This window comes from Sturnira hondurensis, unplaced genomic scaffold, assembly GCF_014824575.4.
Source record: "Sturnira hondurensis isolate 20B ecotype Veracruz unplaced genomic scaffold, ASM1482457v3 Scaffold0021555, whole genome shotgun sequence".
Classification (NCBI taxonomy): domain Eukaryota; kingdom Metazoa; phylum Chordata; class Mammalia; order Chiroptera; family Phyllostomidae; genus Sturnira; species Sturnira hondurensis.
This window is the reverse complement of record NW_028094186.1, coordinates 1,419,347-1,436,935: the sequence shown is the minus strand read 5'-3', so window position 1 is coordinate 1,436,935 and position 17,589 is coordinate 1,419,347. Positions and strand designations below refer to the sequence as shown.

At 60.3% G+C, this 17,589-nt stretch overlaps 1 protein-coding gene and 1 long non-coding RNA gene across 3 annotated transcripts; one reads left to right on the top strand and one right to left on the bottom strand.

The window, feature by feature from the left end:
* The first annotated feature begins 322 nt into the window (after positions 1-322).
* Positions 323-13,791, top strand: SELENON (selenoprotein N). 2 transcript variants are annotated; one of them, XM_037032869.1, is made up of 12 exons: positions 323-554; positions 1,194-1,311; positions 4,437-4,570; positions 7,004-7,216; positions 7,396-7,520; positions 8,039-8,176; positions 9,481-9,562; positions 10,011-10,199; positions 10,499-10,604; positions 11,625-11,737; positions 11,833-11,934; positions 12,887-13,791. In XM_037032869.1, exons 1-12 carry the CDS (start codon positions 363-365, stop codon positions 13,055-13,057), a joined length of 1,683 nt encoding a protein of 560 aa, XP_036888764.1. In that variant the 5' UTR covers positions 323-362; the 3' UTR covers positions 13,058-13,791. The 2 variants fall into 2 exon arrangements, with proteins under 2 accessions (XP_036888764.1, XP_036888763.1); XM_037032868.1 differs by having other exon boundaries at positions 1,191-1,311.
* Positions 13,683-14,265, bottom strand: LOC118977778 (uncharacterized). Its single transcript, XR_005064603.1, has 2 exons — positions 14,005-14,265; positions 13,683-13,771 (listed from the first exon to the last, which is right to left on the bottom strand). It is a non-coding gene; the product is annotated as an uncharacterized LOC118977778 (long non-coding RNA).
* Between the last annotated feature and the right edge of the window lie 3,324 nt (positions 14,266-17,589).

The window sequence follows — 17,589 nt, the reverse complement described above, 5'->3', positions numbered from 1 at the left end:
TCCTCAGCCTGGAATTGCTCGCTGCCTCCGCCTGCAAGCCGGACGCGCGGCCTGGTTTCAGTTTGGGAAACTGCAGCGCAGGAAGGAGGCACGGGGATGGCAGGAAGGACGGGCCTGAGGATGGCAGGGGTGGCGGGGAGTCCCGGCGTCTCCTCACTGTCTCGCTCAGCACCTACCGACGCCACAGTGTGTCCAGACCCTGTGCCAGGCGGTGGAGGAGGCGCGCGGCCAGGACACCGACGCGCGGGCCGGGGCGCAGCCCCACAGCCCCGCGGCCGCCCCGCCCCGCCGCCCGGGCCGCCCCGCCCCTCCGCCCGCCGGTCCGCTACCCAGCCGCCCGGAGCCGCAGCCGAGCCGCAGCCATGGGCCGGGGCCGGCCGGGCGAGCGCGGGCCCCCCAATCCCGGCACCGCCGCGCCGCCCGCGCCGCCCGCGCCCTCGTCGCGCTGCGCTCGCGCCGTGGCGCTGCTCGGGGCCCTGCTCGCCGCGGCCGCCGCGGCCGCCGCCGCCCGGGCCTACGGCCGCTACACTGAGGCCCAGGCGGCCGCGCGGCAGGTCCGGCAGGCGGTCGGTGGGAGCGGGGGATGCGAAGTGTCTGTGCCCAGGGGATGGGAGGCGGCGGGGTGGGGCAGGCCCCGGTCGAAGGGTACAGTGAGGGGTGGGGGTGGGGGGTTGGATACGGAGGGGTGGGTTAGGGTAGGGTCAGGGAAGGAAGGGCGGCCTGGAAGGGGATGGACCCAACGGGACCAGTGGGCTGAGGAGGACAGCGTGGAAGTGACGAGAAAAGAGGGTACCAGGGTCGAGCAGGCTTGGAAGGACTGGTGGGCCAAGTGAGGCAGGGGCTGAGATAAACTGCGGGGGGACAGTCCAAGGACAGGGGATGCAGGCAAGGCACAGGGTGCAGCTGGGCCCAGAGGATCTGGAAGGGGCCTGGGGGTCAGTGAGACAGCAGGGAGGGGAGGGGAGGGGAGAGAAGGCAGCGGGATTGTGAATGGGGTGAAATGGGGATGCGGCCAGACAGAAGGGACAGGGAAAGGTGGGAGGGACAGTGGGTGAGGCCCGGAGTAAAGCAGGGGCCAGGGGAGGGGCTGGGGCCTGGAGCAGGGACGTTGGGCTGAGGAGCCAGGGGGTGTGAGAGAACTCAGGAGGATGGTGTCCACTGGTGTTCAGCCAGCCCCTCCCCCCCCCCAGCAGGAGTCTGCGCTGAAGGCCCTAGGGACGGAAGGCCTCTTTCTCTTCTCCTCCTTGGACACTGACCACGATATGTACATCAGCCCTGAGGAGTTCAGGCCCATCGCAGAGAAGCTGACAGGTACCAGGAGAAGCTGGGGAGGGAGCCCAGGCACTTCCCTCTGCTTCTGGGCTACCTCTCTGCTCTGAGCAGGGCGGTGGCCTGAAGAAGGAGAAGGTTGTGGGTCCTGGCACGCTGGCTCAGCTGCCCGTCTGGGCACGCTGCTTCAGCTCACACACTCCCATCTGCACTCCACATGTGAATGATGCCAGGTAGCATTCCCTGACCGCTTCCTCGGGGCCCACATCACTATAGGCATTTCATGTGAGTTGTCTCTTTATTCTTTGCCAAGCCCCCGGGAGACTGGTGCTGTCCTGATCCCGAGGTTTACAGTGGGGAAGACAGGCTCAGCAAGGCTCACTGACCCGCCCCAGCTGGAAGGTGTGGAGCCAGGACCGTCTGGCCCCGGGTTCTGCCCCAGCCTGCAGGTTTCAGGGTCAGAGAAGGTAACCGCAAAGTGGCTGATAAGCAGGAGATGCTCAGGAGCAGCTGCTGCAGGGATCTCGGTGAGCACTGAGCTCTCCGAGGGGCCGGCAGGCTCCTGTCCCTCCCAGGCCTGCTGTCCACTTTTGCTCACCTGTCATCAGAGTTTGGTTCTGTTGCTGTTGTCACCGCCACATGAAGATGGAGGCCTGAAACACCTAGGGAATTATACAGTGCTCCTCTCAGTCCCCAACCTGTGTGTCCATTTCTGGTGACATTGCTCAAACTCATGACCTCAGACCCTACTTGGTACCCGAGCCGCGCAATGTAATTAGGTCAGCTGATGGGAAAGGCGGGAAGGGACGCCAGCTGCTCTCCAGCGAATCGGCACCAAAGCCCCGAGATGTGCTTTTTGGGTCTCAGGATGGGTCGGGTAGGTCCGTCACTCGCTGGCCTGGTGACCCGTGGTCACTGCCCGAGGAGGAGAGTCGGAGAAGTGCCAACTTGCCGGAGCAGATGCGCACCCGTGTCTCAGAGGCAGTGAGGTCGGTGGGGAAGCAGATGGGCAGGGGAGCGGGTCAGCCCCAGAGGATGGGCTCCCAACGTCTTAATTTGGACGCCCTTCTCCGGTCTTCCACACCGCTGCCTCCTGTCCTTGTTTATGGCCAGCAAGTAGGAGTTCCCTCACAGTGACGTGCTGGCTTGCTGGCCTTGGGGGCCTTTCTAATTTTTTTTACATAAATTTTTTCTCCATTGAGGAAGTAACCCCGCCCTTCCTTACCTCTGAGGCCATTGTGAGTGCAAACTGGACCAGGTTTTGGGAAAACAAAAACAAACACCAAATCGAAGCAGAAAAAAGAAGCAAACAGTCTCTCGAGTTGGTACCATCCTGAGTGCTTAATTTTCTGCTTTACACCTTAAAGGTTTTATAAATTTTCTATGTTACTAGAGCAAATGTTACTTATAAGTCAGGAAATAAAACTTTTTTATTAAAAAAACCAAAGGGCTATAAAATGCTGGACCCTACGAATAATTACTGGTGACAACAGTAGAATACTTGAGCGAGCAGGCCGGTCACCCCGTACACGGCTGCTGCTCCCCTCCTCTGAGGCTCCCACGCTGCTGGTTTGGGGGGTCTGCCACTGAGTCACAAAGGGAGACATATCAGTGGTTCTTTAGGTTCGGGGTTTGCCTCAGGAGCCCTGGGGAGCACTAAGTAAAAGGGCGGTTTGGTGATTTTGGCCCCTTAAGATTCTGACTCAGTGGGTCTGAGATGGGTTCTGGGCACCTGTGGTCTGAAAGGCATCCCGGGCGATTTTGGTGGCCCCGGTTAGGACCTGCTTCCCGTGAGCCTGTGCAGCCCGTCAGCAGCAGCCAAACGTCTCCTCTGTGCACGAACCTGCCCCGGGAGCGCAGATGTGGTCGCCGGGCTGTGGGGCTCTGCCCTCCTATCGGCGCCCCTTGGAAATAGATTTGCAGACCCCTGGACCTCCATCACACCTCCACACTTGAAAGATTGCAGATTTGGCTCATCTCCGAGCAGGACGAGGTCTGAGAAGCCCAGGTCAGCCACTGCCAGCCCAGCCCTCCTCGTACAGGTGGGGAAACGGCAGCTCCCCCCAAATCAGGGAGAAGCGTGTCTCCTCACTCCCACCCCAGTGCTCCTCTGTGACACCAAAGATGGCCGTGTTCTGTTTCTTCCTTCATTCACTGCTCCGGGTCCAGCCACCGAGCGCCTCTCTGAGCTGGGTTTGTCACTTCGTGCGGCCTCATGACGGCAGCGTGCTCTCCCCTCCTCACATGGGAAAGCAGAAGAGGCTGAGAGCTTCGCCCCAGATGGTCCAGGAAGTGGAGCCAACCTCAGCTTGGAGCTGGGCTGTGTTCTCAGCTCCCAGTTCGGGGAAATAGCTCCCCTCTTTGGTGCTGGGGATGCCAGCTGCTGGGAGGGGCAGCTGCCTGCCCACTAGCCACCTGTGGTGGGCCCAGCGCGGAATTCATCTGGGACTCAGTCTGGAGAACACGGGGGGAGGGGCGGGGGGGGGGCACGACAGTGACAACGGCCTTTCTGCAGCAGCCTGGCCTCCCGGGAAGAGCACAGGTTGGCGTCAGGGGAACTGGGTTTGAGCCTCAGCTCCCTGGCTCACTGACTCTGAGACTTCTGGTAATAGTAACACAGTTAAAGTTTAGTGTGGGCTTGCTCTCCACCAGGCCCTCTGCTAAGACAATCCTCTGGATTATCTCATTGAATCCTTATAACAAGCCACCGGCCAACTGCACACAGCTGGTGAGGGGTGGGGCTGGGATTGGAACCTAGGCCACCTGGTTCCAGAGCCTAGGAAACTGAGATGCTGAGGTCTCAGCTCCCTGGGAAGCGGGTCGTGGTTACTGGGTTTGGAGTGAAACAGGCCTGGGTTTGAATCCTGACTCCCTGCTACCTAGTTGTGTGGTCTGAAAGGCATCCCTGGGCAATTTTGGTGGCCCCAGTTAGGAACTGGGGAAGTGACATCACCTCCAAGCCTCCCAATTTCTCATTCATAAAACAGGAGTTGGTAGTAACATTATCTGCCTCACGGGGTGACGCTGAAACCCAAATGCCATGTGTATTGGTTGTTGCTCCGTCAATTGCTAACTGTTTCCCCTCAGCTCCAGGCTGGCTGCCTTAGCCACTGGCCAGAGTGGAAGCCTAAGGGTGGGGCCCCCCTTGGGTGGTCTGTGTCTTCTAGGGTCAGCTCCCACGGCCAGCTACGAGGAGGAGGAGCTGCCGCCTGACCCCAGCGAGGAGACGCTCACCATAGAAGCCCGATTCCAGCCTCTGATCCCAGAGTCCATGACCAAGAGCAAAGATGGATTCCTAGGGGTGAGTCTGGGTGGGGGCGAGCCCACCCCCCACAGATGGAGGGCCACCTGTGTGCACCAGTCACCCAAGAATGAACTGTGTTCACCTTCCCTTTCCTCATTCCTTCACCAGTTGCCCTCCGTGTGCCCAGTGCACCAGGCCTGGGGGCCCAGAAGTGGGTGTGTTGCCGTCCCGCCCTCCAGGCACACAGGCTGCAGGGGGGCCAGGGTGGGGGTGGGAGCAGGAGGGATAAGCCGAGGGAATCTGGGATGGCTTCCTGGAGGAGTGGCCTCTGACAGGGATTGCAGGAGGAGGAGGAAGGCTTAGCCAGATGAGGCAGGACAGGATGGAGCCCAAGTTGACGCAGTGCCTCACTTAGAATCGCTCCTTTAGCAGGGGGGTGAGGGGTGGAGAGGACCCCTGACAAGTGCTTTGCTAACCAGCCAGCCCCAAACCTGAGACCCAGCGGACAAGGTCTCAGGCCCATCACAGGACCTAAGCACCCCACACCCCGCCCGCCTCTCCCCCTCTCTCCCACTCTCCCCCTGGGCTCTCTCTATTCCAGCCACTCCACGTGGCCGGGCTTTCTTCCAGCCGAGAGCCTTCTCTGTGCTGCTTCCCCAGCCAGGAATTTCTCCCCTCGCCCAGCCCACTCCTCAGCCTTTACTTCTCCGCGGAAGTGTCACTTTGGCATGAACAAAGGCCTGAAGGCAGAAAGTGCCGGGCGGTCGCCTGAGGGCAGGGAGCAGGGGACCTGGACACAGGGCTCGTGGGACAGTGGGGCTGGACGAGAAGTTGCCTCACGGAGGAGGGCCTGAGTTGCCTGGCTGTGACCTTCATTCTGCAGCAACAAAACACCACAGCAGACTTTCAAATGGGACAGCTCCCCGCTCAGATCTGTGCTTCCCGGGGTGGCGGCTGGAGCGGAGGGGGTGGATGGGAGTTGAGAAGATGAGCTCCTGGGAGGAGGGCGGGCAGGCAGGGAGGATGGAGGCCGGCAGGATGGGGGCCGGGAGCAGACAGGGCGTGGCTACTAATGGGAAGTGACAGGCTTCCTGCTGGTGACCAGGAGGCCAGCAGCCATTTGCCCCATGGGGACTGCAAGAAGGAAGCAGGTCTGGTGGAGTCAGAAATGAAGCAGTTTGGGCAGGTTGGAGTTGAAATACCGAGGGGGTGTCACAGGGAGAGTCCTGTAAGTGGTCTGAAACACAGGTTTGACCTTCCATGGAAAGCTCCCAGTGGAGATGGGTATGGTGCCGATGTGCCTGGAGTTGAGGTTGAAGCTGTCTGAGCAAAGGAGTCCCCCACAGAGCAGCGAGAACCCACACTTGCAGGGAAGATAGGTCTGGAGCGGCACCCCAGGCCCACCGGGCCTCCCTCAAAGAGCCCGCAGAGCCCAGCCCTGCCGGCAAGCAGCTCCCCCCCTAGCCAGCCTGTGAGCAGGGCCAGGCACGCTGGACAGGCAGTCTGGCTGACCCTGCACAACCAGTGCCGCTGTGAGCACCTGCCTGTTTGGGCCCCCTCAGTGGGAACTCCATGCTCCTCCCTCTTCCCACCTCCACTTCCCACTGAACCTTTGAGGTGGGGAAGTGAGAGAGGACCTGCTGCTGTCAAAGACAGGGCAGCTCCCTGGCCTCTGAGCACCCCTCAGGGGTGCCAGGCACTTACAGTCACAGGGCTGATGCCTCAGTGGGAAGGGACTCCTCTGTAGCCCAGAAGGACAGGGAGCAACTACTAAAGGTGGTACCTGCGTGCTCCCGGGTCCCACCTGTTCACCAGGCAGGTGCGCACAGGCCCCACCCTCACAGCGCTGACCCCTAACCCACAGTCCCTGACCCTCACCCTCTCCTGCGCATCAGGTAGAAGCAAGGCAGGCACCCATCCACTGGGGCCTGGGCGCTCCCTGGTGGGTGGCCTTTCTTCCCCATCTCTCATCCTGCTCTTGACCTTGGAGATTTCACCCCAAAGGTGGCAACTGCCTCCATCCACAGACTCAGCTCCAACCCCGAGCACTACCCTGGTCTGCAGGACAGTCGCCGCTTCAGGGATCAGACTTGGAGGGGGAATCAGGGGGTGGAAATAGGGTGGGTGGCAAGGGTCAGGAAGGCTCCCCCTACCTTTCTGTTCCAGTCCTGGGTGGCCCTCCGGCCCCCGCAGCCCCCCGTGCCCTGGTGAGCTGCTTCTGCCTGGACTAGGCTTGAGTGGGACCTGGGGTGCTGCTTCTTGGGTGGGGGTGCCCAGGAGGGCTGGGTGGAGACGAGCCTCAGCTCTGGCAGGACGGTGCCAGGCCTGTGGCCATCACCAGGGCAGGAGCCCCCCTGCACCCCGAGGTCCCTCTGCATCCTTGGCTCGTGGGCTGGCTCAGGGCTAAAACAACACCTCCACCCACACATGGGACAAGGGACCCAAAGTCACGTTCTCAGTGCCCGAGAGCTTCGCCTTCCCCTGCCCCAGGTCTCCCGCACGGCCTTGTCTGGCCTCCGCAACTGGACGGCCGCAGCCTCGCCAAGTGCCGTGTTTGCCGCCCGCCACTTCCGGCCCTTCCTTCCCCCTCCGGGCAAGGCAGAGCTGGGCGAGCCCTGGTGGATCATCCCCAGTGAACTGAGTGTCTTCACCGGCTATTTGTCCAACAACCGCTTCTACCCGCCACTGCCCAAGGGCAAGGAGGTGAGGGCAGCCCACAGTGAGCCCCAGGCCCTGCGCCCCAGCCCCCGTCCAGGCATGGCCCCTCCCCATCTGCACCTGGACCCTGTGCCAGCCCTGCCCCACCTGCTGTCCACCTCCACCCAGAACTCTAGGCCTGCAGGGCCCAGCAGCCAGCCTGGGTCCCACTGCCCTTCCCCCAGGTCATCATCCACCGGCTCCTGAGCATGTTCCACCCGCGGCCCTTCGTGAAGACCCGTTTTGCCCCTCAGGGGGCTGTCGCCTGCCTGACTGCCATCAGCGACTTCTACTACACCGTGCTGTTCCGGTGAGTGCTCCTCGCAGCCCCACCCTTGCCTCCCACCCGGCTCTGGGACTCCAGGGCAGGGCAGAGGGCTCAGCAAGGGGAGGGCAGGCCTGGCTCGAAGCCCCACTTACACCCCGTGTTTCTGGGCCCTCCGCGCCTCCATTTCCTCATGTGAGGATCAGAGTGCTGGTGACTTGCTCCTGGAAGGAAGAGAAAGGTGTGGAGCGAGCTTAGCATGGGCTGGTGGCCGTGACTGTCACCCACACAGAAGAGGGGTGTTGAGAGCTGGGTCACACGCCCTTCAAGAGACTGCGAGACCTGGGAGGAGGGTCTGACCAGGCTTCCGACGGCAGCCTGTGAGCTGGGCCCTGAGCAGGGCGGCGCCCTTGTGCCTTCTCCCTGCCACACACACTCTCTGCGCCCCGCTGCCTAGCCCTGTCCCCACAGACTGGCCAAGGGTTCCCAGGCTTTGGAGCAGATATGGGAGGGTGGGCTCCGGCTCAGCAGGGCCTGCTCCCAGCCGGGCCCCTTCCCACCAGGATCCACGCCGAGTTCCAGCTCAGCGAGCCACCCGACTTCCCCTTCTGGTTCTCGCCCGGCCAGTTCACGGGCCACATCATCCTCTCCAAAGATGCCACCCACGTCCGTGACTTCCGGCTCTTCGTACCCAACCACAGGTGGGAGCTTTGGCCCAAGTACCCAGCTCCAGGGTCAAAAGCAGGTCCCCAGAGGCCCCCTCAATCTCTGGCCCTTTTGTGCTCCCTAGAACCACATCTCCTGGGAGGGGCCTGGAGCTGACCCAGGCGTGGGCAGCCTGAGGCAGGCTGAAGGGCCTCTCAGCATCTGACAGCATGTCCCAGGTGCTGCATGGGCCTGGCCCACCAGCTCTGACCCGATACAGTGGTGCAGACCCTCCTTGAAGCAGAGCCTCCCCACCCTCACAGCGCTGACCCCTAACCCCAGCCTGCTCGGGCCACCCTAGGTGCAGGCCAGCAGGTGGGCAGGGTCCTGGCCGGTAGGGTCTAGAAAGGCTTCTCGGAGGAAGGGACATCCCAGCAGAGACCTAGAGCATGCGGAGGGTGTAGCAGGCAGAGGGAACTGCATGTGCAGTCCACCGCCTGCGGTCTCTACCACCAGGCCTCGGGGGAGGGGGGAGGGGGGAGGGAGGCGTTTCAAGTCTTTCCTGATTTCTAAGTGTCCTCTTAGCGACTCAGTACTGGGTCAAGACCTGGGCTGGGAGCAGGGAGGCCCAGAGTTAAGTCACTCAGCCGTGATGCCAGCAGGCTGCATGTCTGTGGTTAAGGCTTTGGCCCTTTCTGTGCCTCAGTTTCTTCATTTTCTACATAGGAGGCAGGCAGGAGTGAGAGGATGGTTGGAATAACCTGGGGAGAGAAGGCCGCCCCCAGGAACAGAGAGGCTTCCTCCCACTCCTTTATGGCCGGCTCAGCCCAGGTTTCGTCTGCTCCTGCCCCAGGGTTGAAGGTCAGGGTCCTGGACTGGAGGGAACAGAAGGAGAAGGCAAATGTCCAGCCCCAGGACCAGGCCACAGGGACTGCTGACACCACCCCCACCCGGCCCTTGACACACAGTGGTTGGTTGTTAGTCCTGGGGCGCCCTCATGTGGCATATCTGCAGATGGCATCTGGTCAGGCCAGACTTTCCGCTGGAGGACAGTGTCAGGGTTTCAGGTCTCCATGGTGCCCTGAGGAGCTGCACTGATGACCTCTGCCTGGGAAGGTCGAGGGCAGTCCAGGGGTCGTGGATATGGAAGCCCTTTGTGAGCTGTGGGGGCTGGGCTGGTGCAAGGTGATGCGGTCGCAATGCCTCAGGAAGAGCAGCCCAGGGGAGAGCCAGGCAGCGCTGAGACCTTGGGTTCAACCCACCAACACTCCGTGTTCTCATCTGTAAAATGGAGACAGCTGTGCACTTTCAACAAGATAATGTCTGACATCAGCCTGGCCACCCTCTCCCCGGCCCCCAGGTCTCTGAATGTGGACATGGAGTGGCTGTATGGGGCCAGTGAGAACAGCAATATGGAGGTGGACATCGGTTACATACCCCAGGTGAGCACACGGATGGTGCCCACAGATGGGCTAGGAAGGCGGGGGCTCAGCTGCAGGGCTCGGTCACAGGACCTCAGGGCCTGGCTGCAGGGAGGCCCAGGCGGCCAGGGGCTCCAGGACAGAGCTCTGAAGGACAGAGCTCCCGCGGGCTGAGGCCAACTGTTCCCGGAGCAGGATTCTGGGAAACCACCCATTTCTGCACATGGAACCCACCATCTGCCATGGTCCTCAGACAGCTTCGTGCAGTGGAAGCAGCCCTGGCTGGACACTGGCTCTGTCCCAGCCTCACTGCATAGCCCTGACTGGGCCCTGCCCTCCCCTGGACCTCAGTTTCCCTACCTTTGCAATGAGTGGGGTGTCTTTGAAGGTCTCTCTGGCCCCTTGAGGATTCTTACCCATCTCTGAGACATCCCTCATTGATGTCATCCCTCGCTGACCTCCGTCCTAGATGGAGCTGGAGGCCACAGGCCCCTCGATACCTTCCGAGATCCTAGACGAGGATGGCAACATGATTGACAGCCGCCTGCCCTCAGGGGAGCCCCTCCCATTTGTGTTTGAGGAGATCAGGTGGCAGCAGGAGCTGAGCTGGGAGGAGGCCACCCGGCGCCTGGAGGTGGCCATGTACCCCTTCAAGAAGGTGAGGCCGGGCAGGGGTGGGGTGGGCGTCAGGATCCGTGGGGCTGGGGCTGCAGTGCTGGGAGCAGCAGGCGGGCACAGGGCTCTGGGCTCCGTGTAGGGCTTGCTCCTGAGGCTCTCTCCCTGAAGGGCCCAGCAGTGCCAGGGGGCCTCCCTTTGCCACTCAGAACTCAGGGAGGTATCCCCCGTCCCAGCGACACCCCTTCACAGACATGCATGCACACACACAGTAAACACTCGGCCCCTGAATGGGACCCTGGCTACACACAGTCGCTTCTCTCTTTCTCGGCTTGGCCCCAGGTCACCTACCTGCCATTCACCGAGGCCTTCAACCAAGCCAAGGCCAAGAACAAGCTGGTGCACTCGATCCTGTTGTGGGGGGCCCTGGATGACCAGTCCTGCTGAGGTGAGGGAGACCTGGCCATCCAAGGGGGGAAGGGGGGAACTTCACACCTTGTGGGGTACAGGGGGCTCTAAGACCAACGGTCTCCTCTGTTGGAACATGGAGGGCTCGGGACTACACAAGGCAGGGGTTCGAGCTCAAGGCTTGGGAGGTCTCTGTGCTGAGCTCAGAGGAAGTTGCTGGATGCAGCAGAGAGAGCCCAGCTTAGCCATCTCTGCCTTAGAAACCATGGCCAAGTGACTTCCCCTCCCTGTGGCTCAGTTCTCTCAACAGTAGAGGAGGGAACATGCTCACCTCCCAGAGTTGTAGGAAGTGGGTGTGTGAGTGCCCGTGCTCCATAACAGGTGGTACAAAGGTGAGATAAAAACAGAAGTAGTGCCAGAGGCGGGGCGTGCATTCACATTGTCAGAAATTCACTGAAGACCTGCTGGTTGCAAAGTTCTCTGGGCGTCAGACAGACAGTGGGCACCGAGATGAGTAAGGCAGTGAGCCTGCTAACCCCGTCCGACCAATCAGCAAGCATGCTGGGCCCCCTGTGCCACGCCACAGTCCGGGCGCCGGAGTCCTACAGCCAGGAGTCAGAAGCGGCCCTTGTCCTTGGGGAGCGCAGAGTGGTGCAGAGGGCAGACATCGGGTGAATAAGTGTGAGCATGGTGAGTGTGTGGTCCGGTGCAAGGCCCAGAGTGGCATGTGGGTGTGTAACTGGGGGCATCCGGATGGGCTTCTTAGAGAAAGTGACATTAAGTTGAGACTCTGAGGATGAGCAGGAGTTTGTCAAGTGACAGGAGAGAGAGTACTTGAGAGGAAGGGCAGGCTGGGCAAAGGCCCTGGGATGGAGCTTCGTGGACTCGAGACTGCAAGTCCCAGGATGCCAGCTAGTGACAGCTGCCACTGACTCAGCGCTGCAGACTCCGAGTCTGCATTCCACCGGACACAGCCCACGCTGTTGCCCGTGAGGGTTATTGCTGGGTGAAGCCCGGGGAGACACGCCTCACACTTCCAGCCGCATGTCTCCCTGAACAGGTTCAGGGCGGACTCTCCGGGAGACAGTCCTGGAAAGTTCGCCCATTCTTGCCCTCCTCAACGAGAGCTTCGTTAGCACCTGGTCCCTGGTGAAGGAGCTGGAGGACCTGCAGGTGAGTGGAGAGGGGTTGGGAACAGCCCCTCGCAGCCCCGAGGGCAGTGCCGGGGCCGGGGCATCAGGAGTGTGCCTGACTGTCCATCCCCATAGAACGACCTGGAGAACCCATCCCACAAGGAGCTGGCCGACCTGCACCTGGAGAAGTACAGCTTCCCGGTGGAGATGATGATCTGTCTGCCCAATGGCACCGTGGTAGGTCACCCCCTCCACCTGCACCCCGCCCAGGTCCAGTGGGTCGAGCAGGCTGCCAGCCACGGCACCGACTCACAGACCTCATCAGGCTTCGGGTCTGGCTGCACCCCTTCCTGACTGTCTCAGCCAGGCTGAGCCTCAGTCATCACATCTATAAAAGAGGGATCTCGATGCCCAGTCCGCCCGCCTCATGCAGGCGGCAGGACGCTTCTGCAGGGAAGGGGACCTCAACAGCACTTTGGGGACCGGGGAGCGGTAGGCACAGTATGGCAGCGGAGTGGAAAGGGGCACAGCCTGGAAGAGAAAGCTCACCTTGGACCACTGTGGTCAGCCCTGGGGTGGAAGGAGGGACAAGCCAGACCTTGTGACGGGTAGAGAGGACCAGGGGCCTCCCCACCCCCGACCCCCCCTAGGCAAACTTCAAGGCCCTGCTGCTCCTTAAGGGCCCCTCGCAAGCACTCACGCACGTCCTCCAGGTGGGTCTCACAGCTGCTCCGGGAGCGAGATGACCACAAACACCCCTCCTACAAACAAGGGAGCAGAGGCTCAAATGTCGCCCGGGTGGGAAGTGGAGCTGGCTTTGGAGCTGGCTCCGCCTGGGAGCCTGGCATCTCCTGCTCCTCCTGACAGAGCAGGGTGTGGGGGGAGCAAAGGAGTCGGGGCGGGACGGGGAAAGTGCGTAGAAGGTATGGGGTTTTCCTCCGCCCAGCAGATGAGATGTGGAGCACCATGGTCAGAGGGCCCTGAGTGGGCAGGGGCAGGAGCCGGAGGGGTGGGGGGGCAGCCTGGGCTGGGGGTCGGGTTCTGGCATGGGTTCTGCCTGTCCGCCATCTGCCTTGGGGAGGACAGCTGAGGCCTGAGAGTGGCCACTTCTCCCGAAAGAGGCTGAGCAGACAGAGCAGAGGGGCCCTGAGCCTGGGCAGGCCCCTGCCTCACCCAGTCCTTCTCCAAGGTCCACCACATCAACGCCAACTACTTCCTGGACATCACCTCCATGAAGCCTGAGGACATCGAGAACAATGCCTTCAGCTTCTCATCCACCTTTGAAGACCCATCCACGGCCACCTACATGCAGTTCCTGCGGGAGGGCCTCCGGCGTGGCCTGCCCCTCCTCCGGCCCTAGAGGGGCGGCCCCACCTGGGCCTCGAGGAGCCAGGCTGAGGGCAGAGCTGCAGAGAAGGGCCTGCAGCAACGCTGGACAGGCCCCTCAGCCCCAGAGCCGTAGCGGTCCCCACACGTTCCAACTACCGGGCGTTCCCACCCCCCCCACCCCACCCACCCCCCGCTCCCAGGTTGCCTGTGAGGTCTGAGGTCAGCTGAGGTGGCTGTCTTAGCTCTGCACCTGTTATGGCTGACAGGTGTGTGACCTGAAGCTCCAGCTGCCACCTTCAGTCCTTTACTACCCACCTGACTCCAGAAGCTGCTTGAGACCCCCTGACATGGAATCCGGGGTCATTTCACTAGAAGTCACCCTCTCAGGCACATGGTCCAGGCCCTTGCGGGGTGAAGAATCGGGAGAAGTGAGTGCTAGGAAAACAGGGCCACCCCTTTCTCCTTCCTTTCACCTCTCCCCAAGAAGCCCTGGCGTGGCAGGAGGGGCTCAGGGGCCAGAGAAGTGTCCTGTTTTTGTCTGGAGCCTTCGTCCTGGCCATAGCCCTAGCTGCCCTCCTGTGCCTGGTGTCCCCCGTGGGGTCGGTCTCAGCATGAGACAGCCATCTGGAGGCTCTGGGCAGAACCCACCCTTCTTCAGAAGGGGAAACCACTCAGTCCCCCAGAACTGGGCTGCCCAGACCAGCCTGTCAGACCTGAAGATAGGGCCCCCAAACCACTTGGGGACCTGCCGGAGGCCGGCTGGCTGGAAAGCTTTGCTGTNGTCCTGGCCATAGCCCTAGCTGCCCTCCTGTGCCTGGTGTCCCCCCGTGGGGTCGGTCTCAGCGTGAGACAGCCATCTGGAGGCTCTGGGCAGAACCCACCCTTCTTCAGAAGGGGAAACCACTCAGTCCCCCAGAACTGGGCTGCCCAGACCAGCCTGTCAGACCTGAAGATAGGGCCCCCAAACCACTTGGGGACCTGCCGGAGGCCGGCTGGCTGGAAAGCTTTGCTGTGAAGCAGGCTGCTGCCCTTGGCCAGGGCTTCTGCTGGGGAGTCCCTGAGGCCCAGGCCCAAGGCATCCGCGAGCCACCGAAGCACAGGGTCCCAGTAGGGCGGCTGGAGCCAGCGCCCTGGTACTGCCTCCCACCCTGAGACCTCAGCTCCACAGAAGGTAGCCCAGCCGTAGGGTGGAGCCTCCCCAGAGCTGGCACCACCCCGGTGGGCAGGGCTGCCCGACCAGCCCGTGCACTGCTGGACGGCCGCTGACCCTCCTTGGCCCCTCTTAGGGCCTCGCTTCATATCCCAAGCCACTGCCCATGGCCAGTCTCTTTTTTTATACATGCAGAGAAGTGTTTTTATGGGACCTTTCTCACAGTTGGTAGGTATTTTTGATACCCCAGCACCAAGGAGAAGGAAGGGGCCAGGCCTCCCCCCAGCAGCTGCCCCATGATGGCTGGGTCTGAAATCCTAGATGGATCCAGTTTGATGTCTTCGCAGTTGCACCTGTGGGAAGAAATACACCTCTCTTCCTTCTCTTCTGGTTTTTTTTTTTTTAACAGTCCTCAAGGGGTCAGTGTACCCTTGCTCTCCACTCAGGCCCACAAGAGCCCCAAGGGCTTTTGTTTAGGCCCTGGGGCCAAGCCTGCTCCCTGCTCCTACCCTACAGGGGTTCTCTCTTACATCTAGAAGAGGAAGGAAGGCGGGCATTTCCTCAGGCACATGCCCAGGCCTTCCATCTGCTGAGCTCTCCTGCCCACCATTGGAGTAGCCACACTGAGCTTTCTCCATCGGAGGCATTTTGTTAAGACTACATGTCTTTTCTCATTTAATCCTCACAACAAGCCCATGAGGTGGATAGTATCTGTTCCCATTTTTCAGATGAAGAAACTGAGTCTCACCCTGGCTGGTATGGCTCAGTGGATTGAACGTCGACCTGCAAACCAAAAGGTCTCCAGTTCGATTCCTAGTCAGGGCACGTGCCTGGGTTGCAGGCCAGGTCCCCAGTTGGGGGCGTGTGAGAGGCAACCGATCGGTATATCTCTTACACATTGATGTTTCTCTCCCTCTCTTTCTCCTTTCCCCTCTCTAAAAGTAAATAAATAAAATCTTTTTTAAAAAAAGAAAAGAAATTAAGTCTCAGGGAAACGTAGTGACTTGCCCAAGGTCACTGGTGGCAGAGTTGAGATTCAGCCTGAGTCTCGACTGTGGGGTGTTTTGTTCTACATGGCACCCCTACACCTCTCCCCTGCCCATTTTCACTGAGGTGAAAAAGAAGTCCTTGCAAGCCAGAATATTTCCTTTTCCTCTGATCTCCAGAGCAAAGGAGGCATGAGCCAGCAAGCTCAGCCAGTTCTCTATGTCCTGGGGGCTTCCATGCCCTTCCTGAGAAGGAGAGCCCCTGAGCCTTTTTCAGTGCTTCCAAGCGTGGGTGGGAAGGCACTGATCACCTGGGCTTTCTGCGCCCTCCTCAGAGGCCTCTGCCTGGCCCCTGTGCGCCTTGAAGCTCGTGGTGGGGGCAGGCCCGCAGCTGCCCTCTTGTCACACCTCTGCCACTTCCCTCACCGGTCCCCAACAGGCCCTCTAATAAAACTGGAGAGACGAGGGTGGTGAGAGGTTTTCTTAGGCTCCGCCGAGAAAGAAATGCCAATCAGCCATAAAGTAGACAATAAAGAGCTTTATTGGGGTTTGTACACCGAGGCGAGGTTCCCCCAGTCTGCAGGATGAGGCCGGGAGAAGTCGTGCCCAAGCAGGGAATGTAGTGGGGGTTTTATTTTCGTTGGCTCCCCGTGGAAGCTAGGGATTGGTGCCCTCTGAACAAAGCAGCAATACAGCATTGGTGGTCTCTTCCTCGGACTCAGGTTACTGTGAGGATGTCCGTCTTGGCAAAGTCCAGCCGGAGCGTCCTCCGTTCCCTGCCCACCCTAACAGGTGGTTCGAAGTGCCTTTCCCTTGAGTGGGTTGTTCAGTTGTTCACCCCTTCTTGGGCTGCCTCCTCTGTGGGATCGGCTTGCCAGGTGGGCAAGGGAGTGTGGCTGGAATGCCTTTGGGAACTATCTTATCTGTCTCCAGGAGACTTGAGCGACTTTCTTAAAATAATTTTGTGATGGACCTCATAGTGGAACTTGATGTATTTAGAGTCTGATGTTGTGTTGATAGAGTCAAACCCATTGTCTCAGAAGCACAACTGAAGACCGGCCTTCAGTAGTTTGTTTTTGAAGGCATCCCCTTCAGGAAAAACATACGAAGAAAGTGAAGCAGGAAGGGAAAACGCTGAGCGGGGACAGAGTCAAAGCCTAGCCTTGGCCTGATCACGGGGAAAGGGCTCCAAAGCATAAACCACACCACAGAGTTAAACCAGCCTTTTAAACCCGTATCAGCCGGCCATTGACTAGGGTGGAGTAACTTCCCAGGTTGGGGCCTCCATTCTCCCTTCTGCAAGGGCAATTTTCCAGAAAGGGGGCCAGCTGTGAGCTGCCAACACAGCAGCTGGAGGATGGATTCCCTGGCAGAGTAAGGGGGATCTGGGTGAGGCTCCAAGACAGCATCCACCACATCCAGCAAAGGTTTGCCGTTGCCTGGGAAAGTGACCTCGATGATAAGCAACAGTTTGCCAGCCTGGAAAAAGGGCTGGACCTAGAAGTCAACGTCCTTTGAAATATGGTGGGACTCAGGGACCTCTAAAGTCTCTGGCCAAGACCAGCTACATAATTTGCAGGATCCAGTGCAAAATGAAAATGCAGAACCCCTTGGGATTTGTAGGATTTTTAGACCAAAGGACTGCAACCTGGGAGCCAGGCATGGCCACATGCTGCGGTCAGGAGGGCACGTGATCCAGGCCCGGATGCCATGGACACCAGGACCCGGAAGGTTTGAGCACAAAGAGGGAGTGGGTGAGTGGCCTGGAAGGAATGTGGAAATGTGAGTGGTTCTCTTTCCCAGTGCCTTTGGGATCTACCCTACCAATCTGATCAAGTCGCTGAAAATACTGTGTGTCTGTGTAACACATAAAGGCTAAATAGGAGAAAGGTACAAAGCGCTGGACAGCAGGAGCCAGGGGAGAAGCCCATTTTTGCTGGAGAGAAGGCAGAGGGTCTTGGCCAGTAAGAACTGTGAGAAGGCAGAGGGTCTTGGCCAATAAGAACTGTGAAGGGGACCAGGGAGATATGCAAGGCAAGTTCTGCAGCCCAAGGATTTGGAACGCCAGGGCCGTCAAGTTTGCAGTGGGGATGGGAACCGTAGCCACCACACAATTTTGGGGCCGAACAGCGACATAGTCAGATCTCGTACTGCAAAAGTCGGATCGGGACTAAAAGCAGCAAAGAGACAGAGACCAGAGGGGTAACATCTCCGAGCTCCGCCAATTTTTATCTAGGGCTCTAACGGAAGGGGGCCTGGTCTCGGAAGGCAGTGCCCCTCCGAGTCCGCACGTGCGGCCGCGCCCCGCCCCGCCCCGCCCCCTCCTGGGCAGAGCTCGCCCCGCCTCCAGCGGGCCCGCTATCCGAGGGCGCGCGGGGGCGCAGCTCGCTGCGCAGCTGCGAAGGATTGCTTCCGGAGACCGACCTG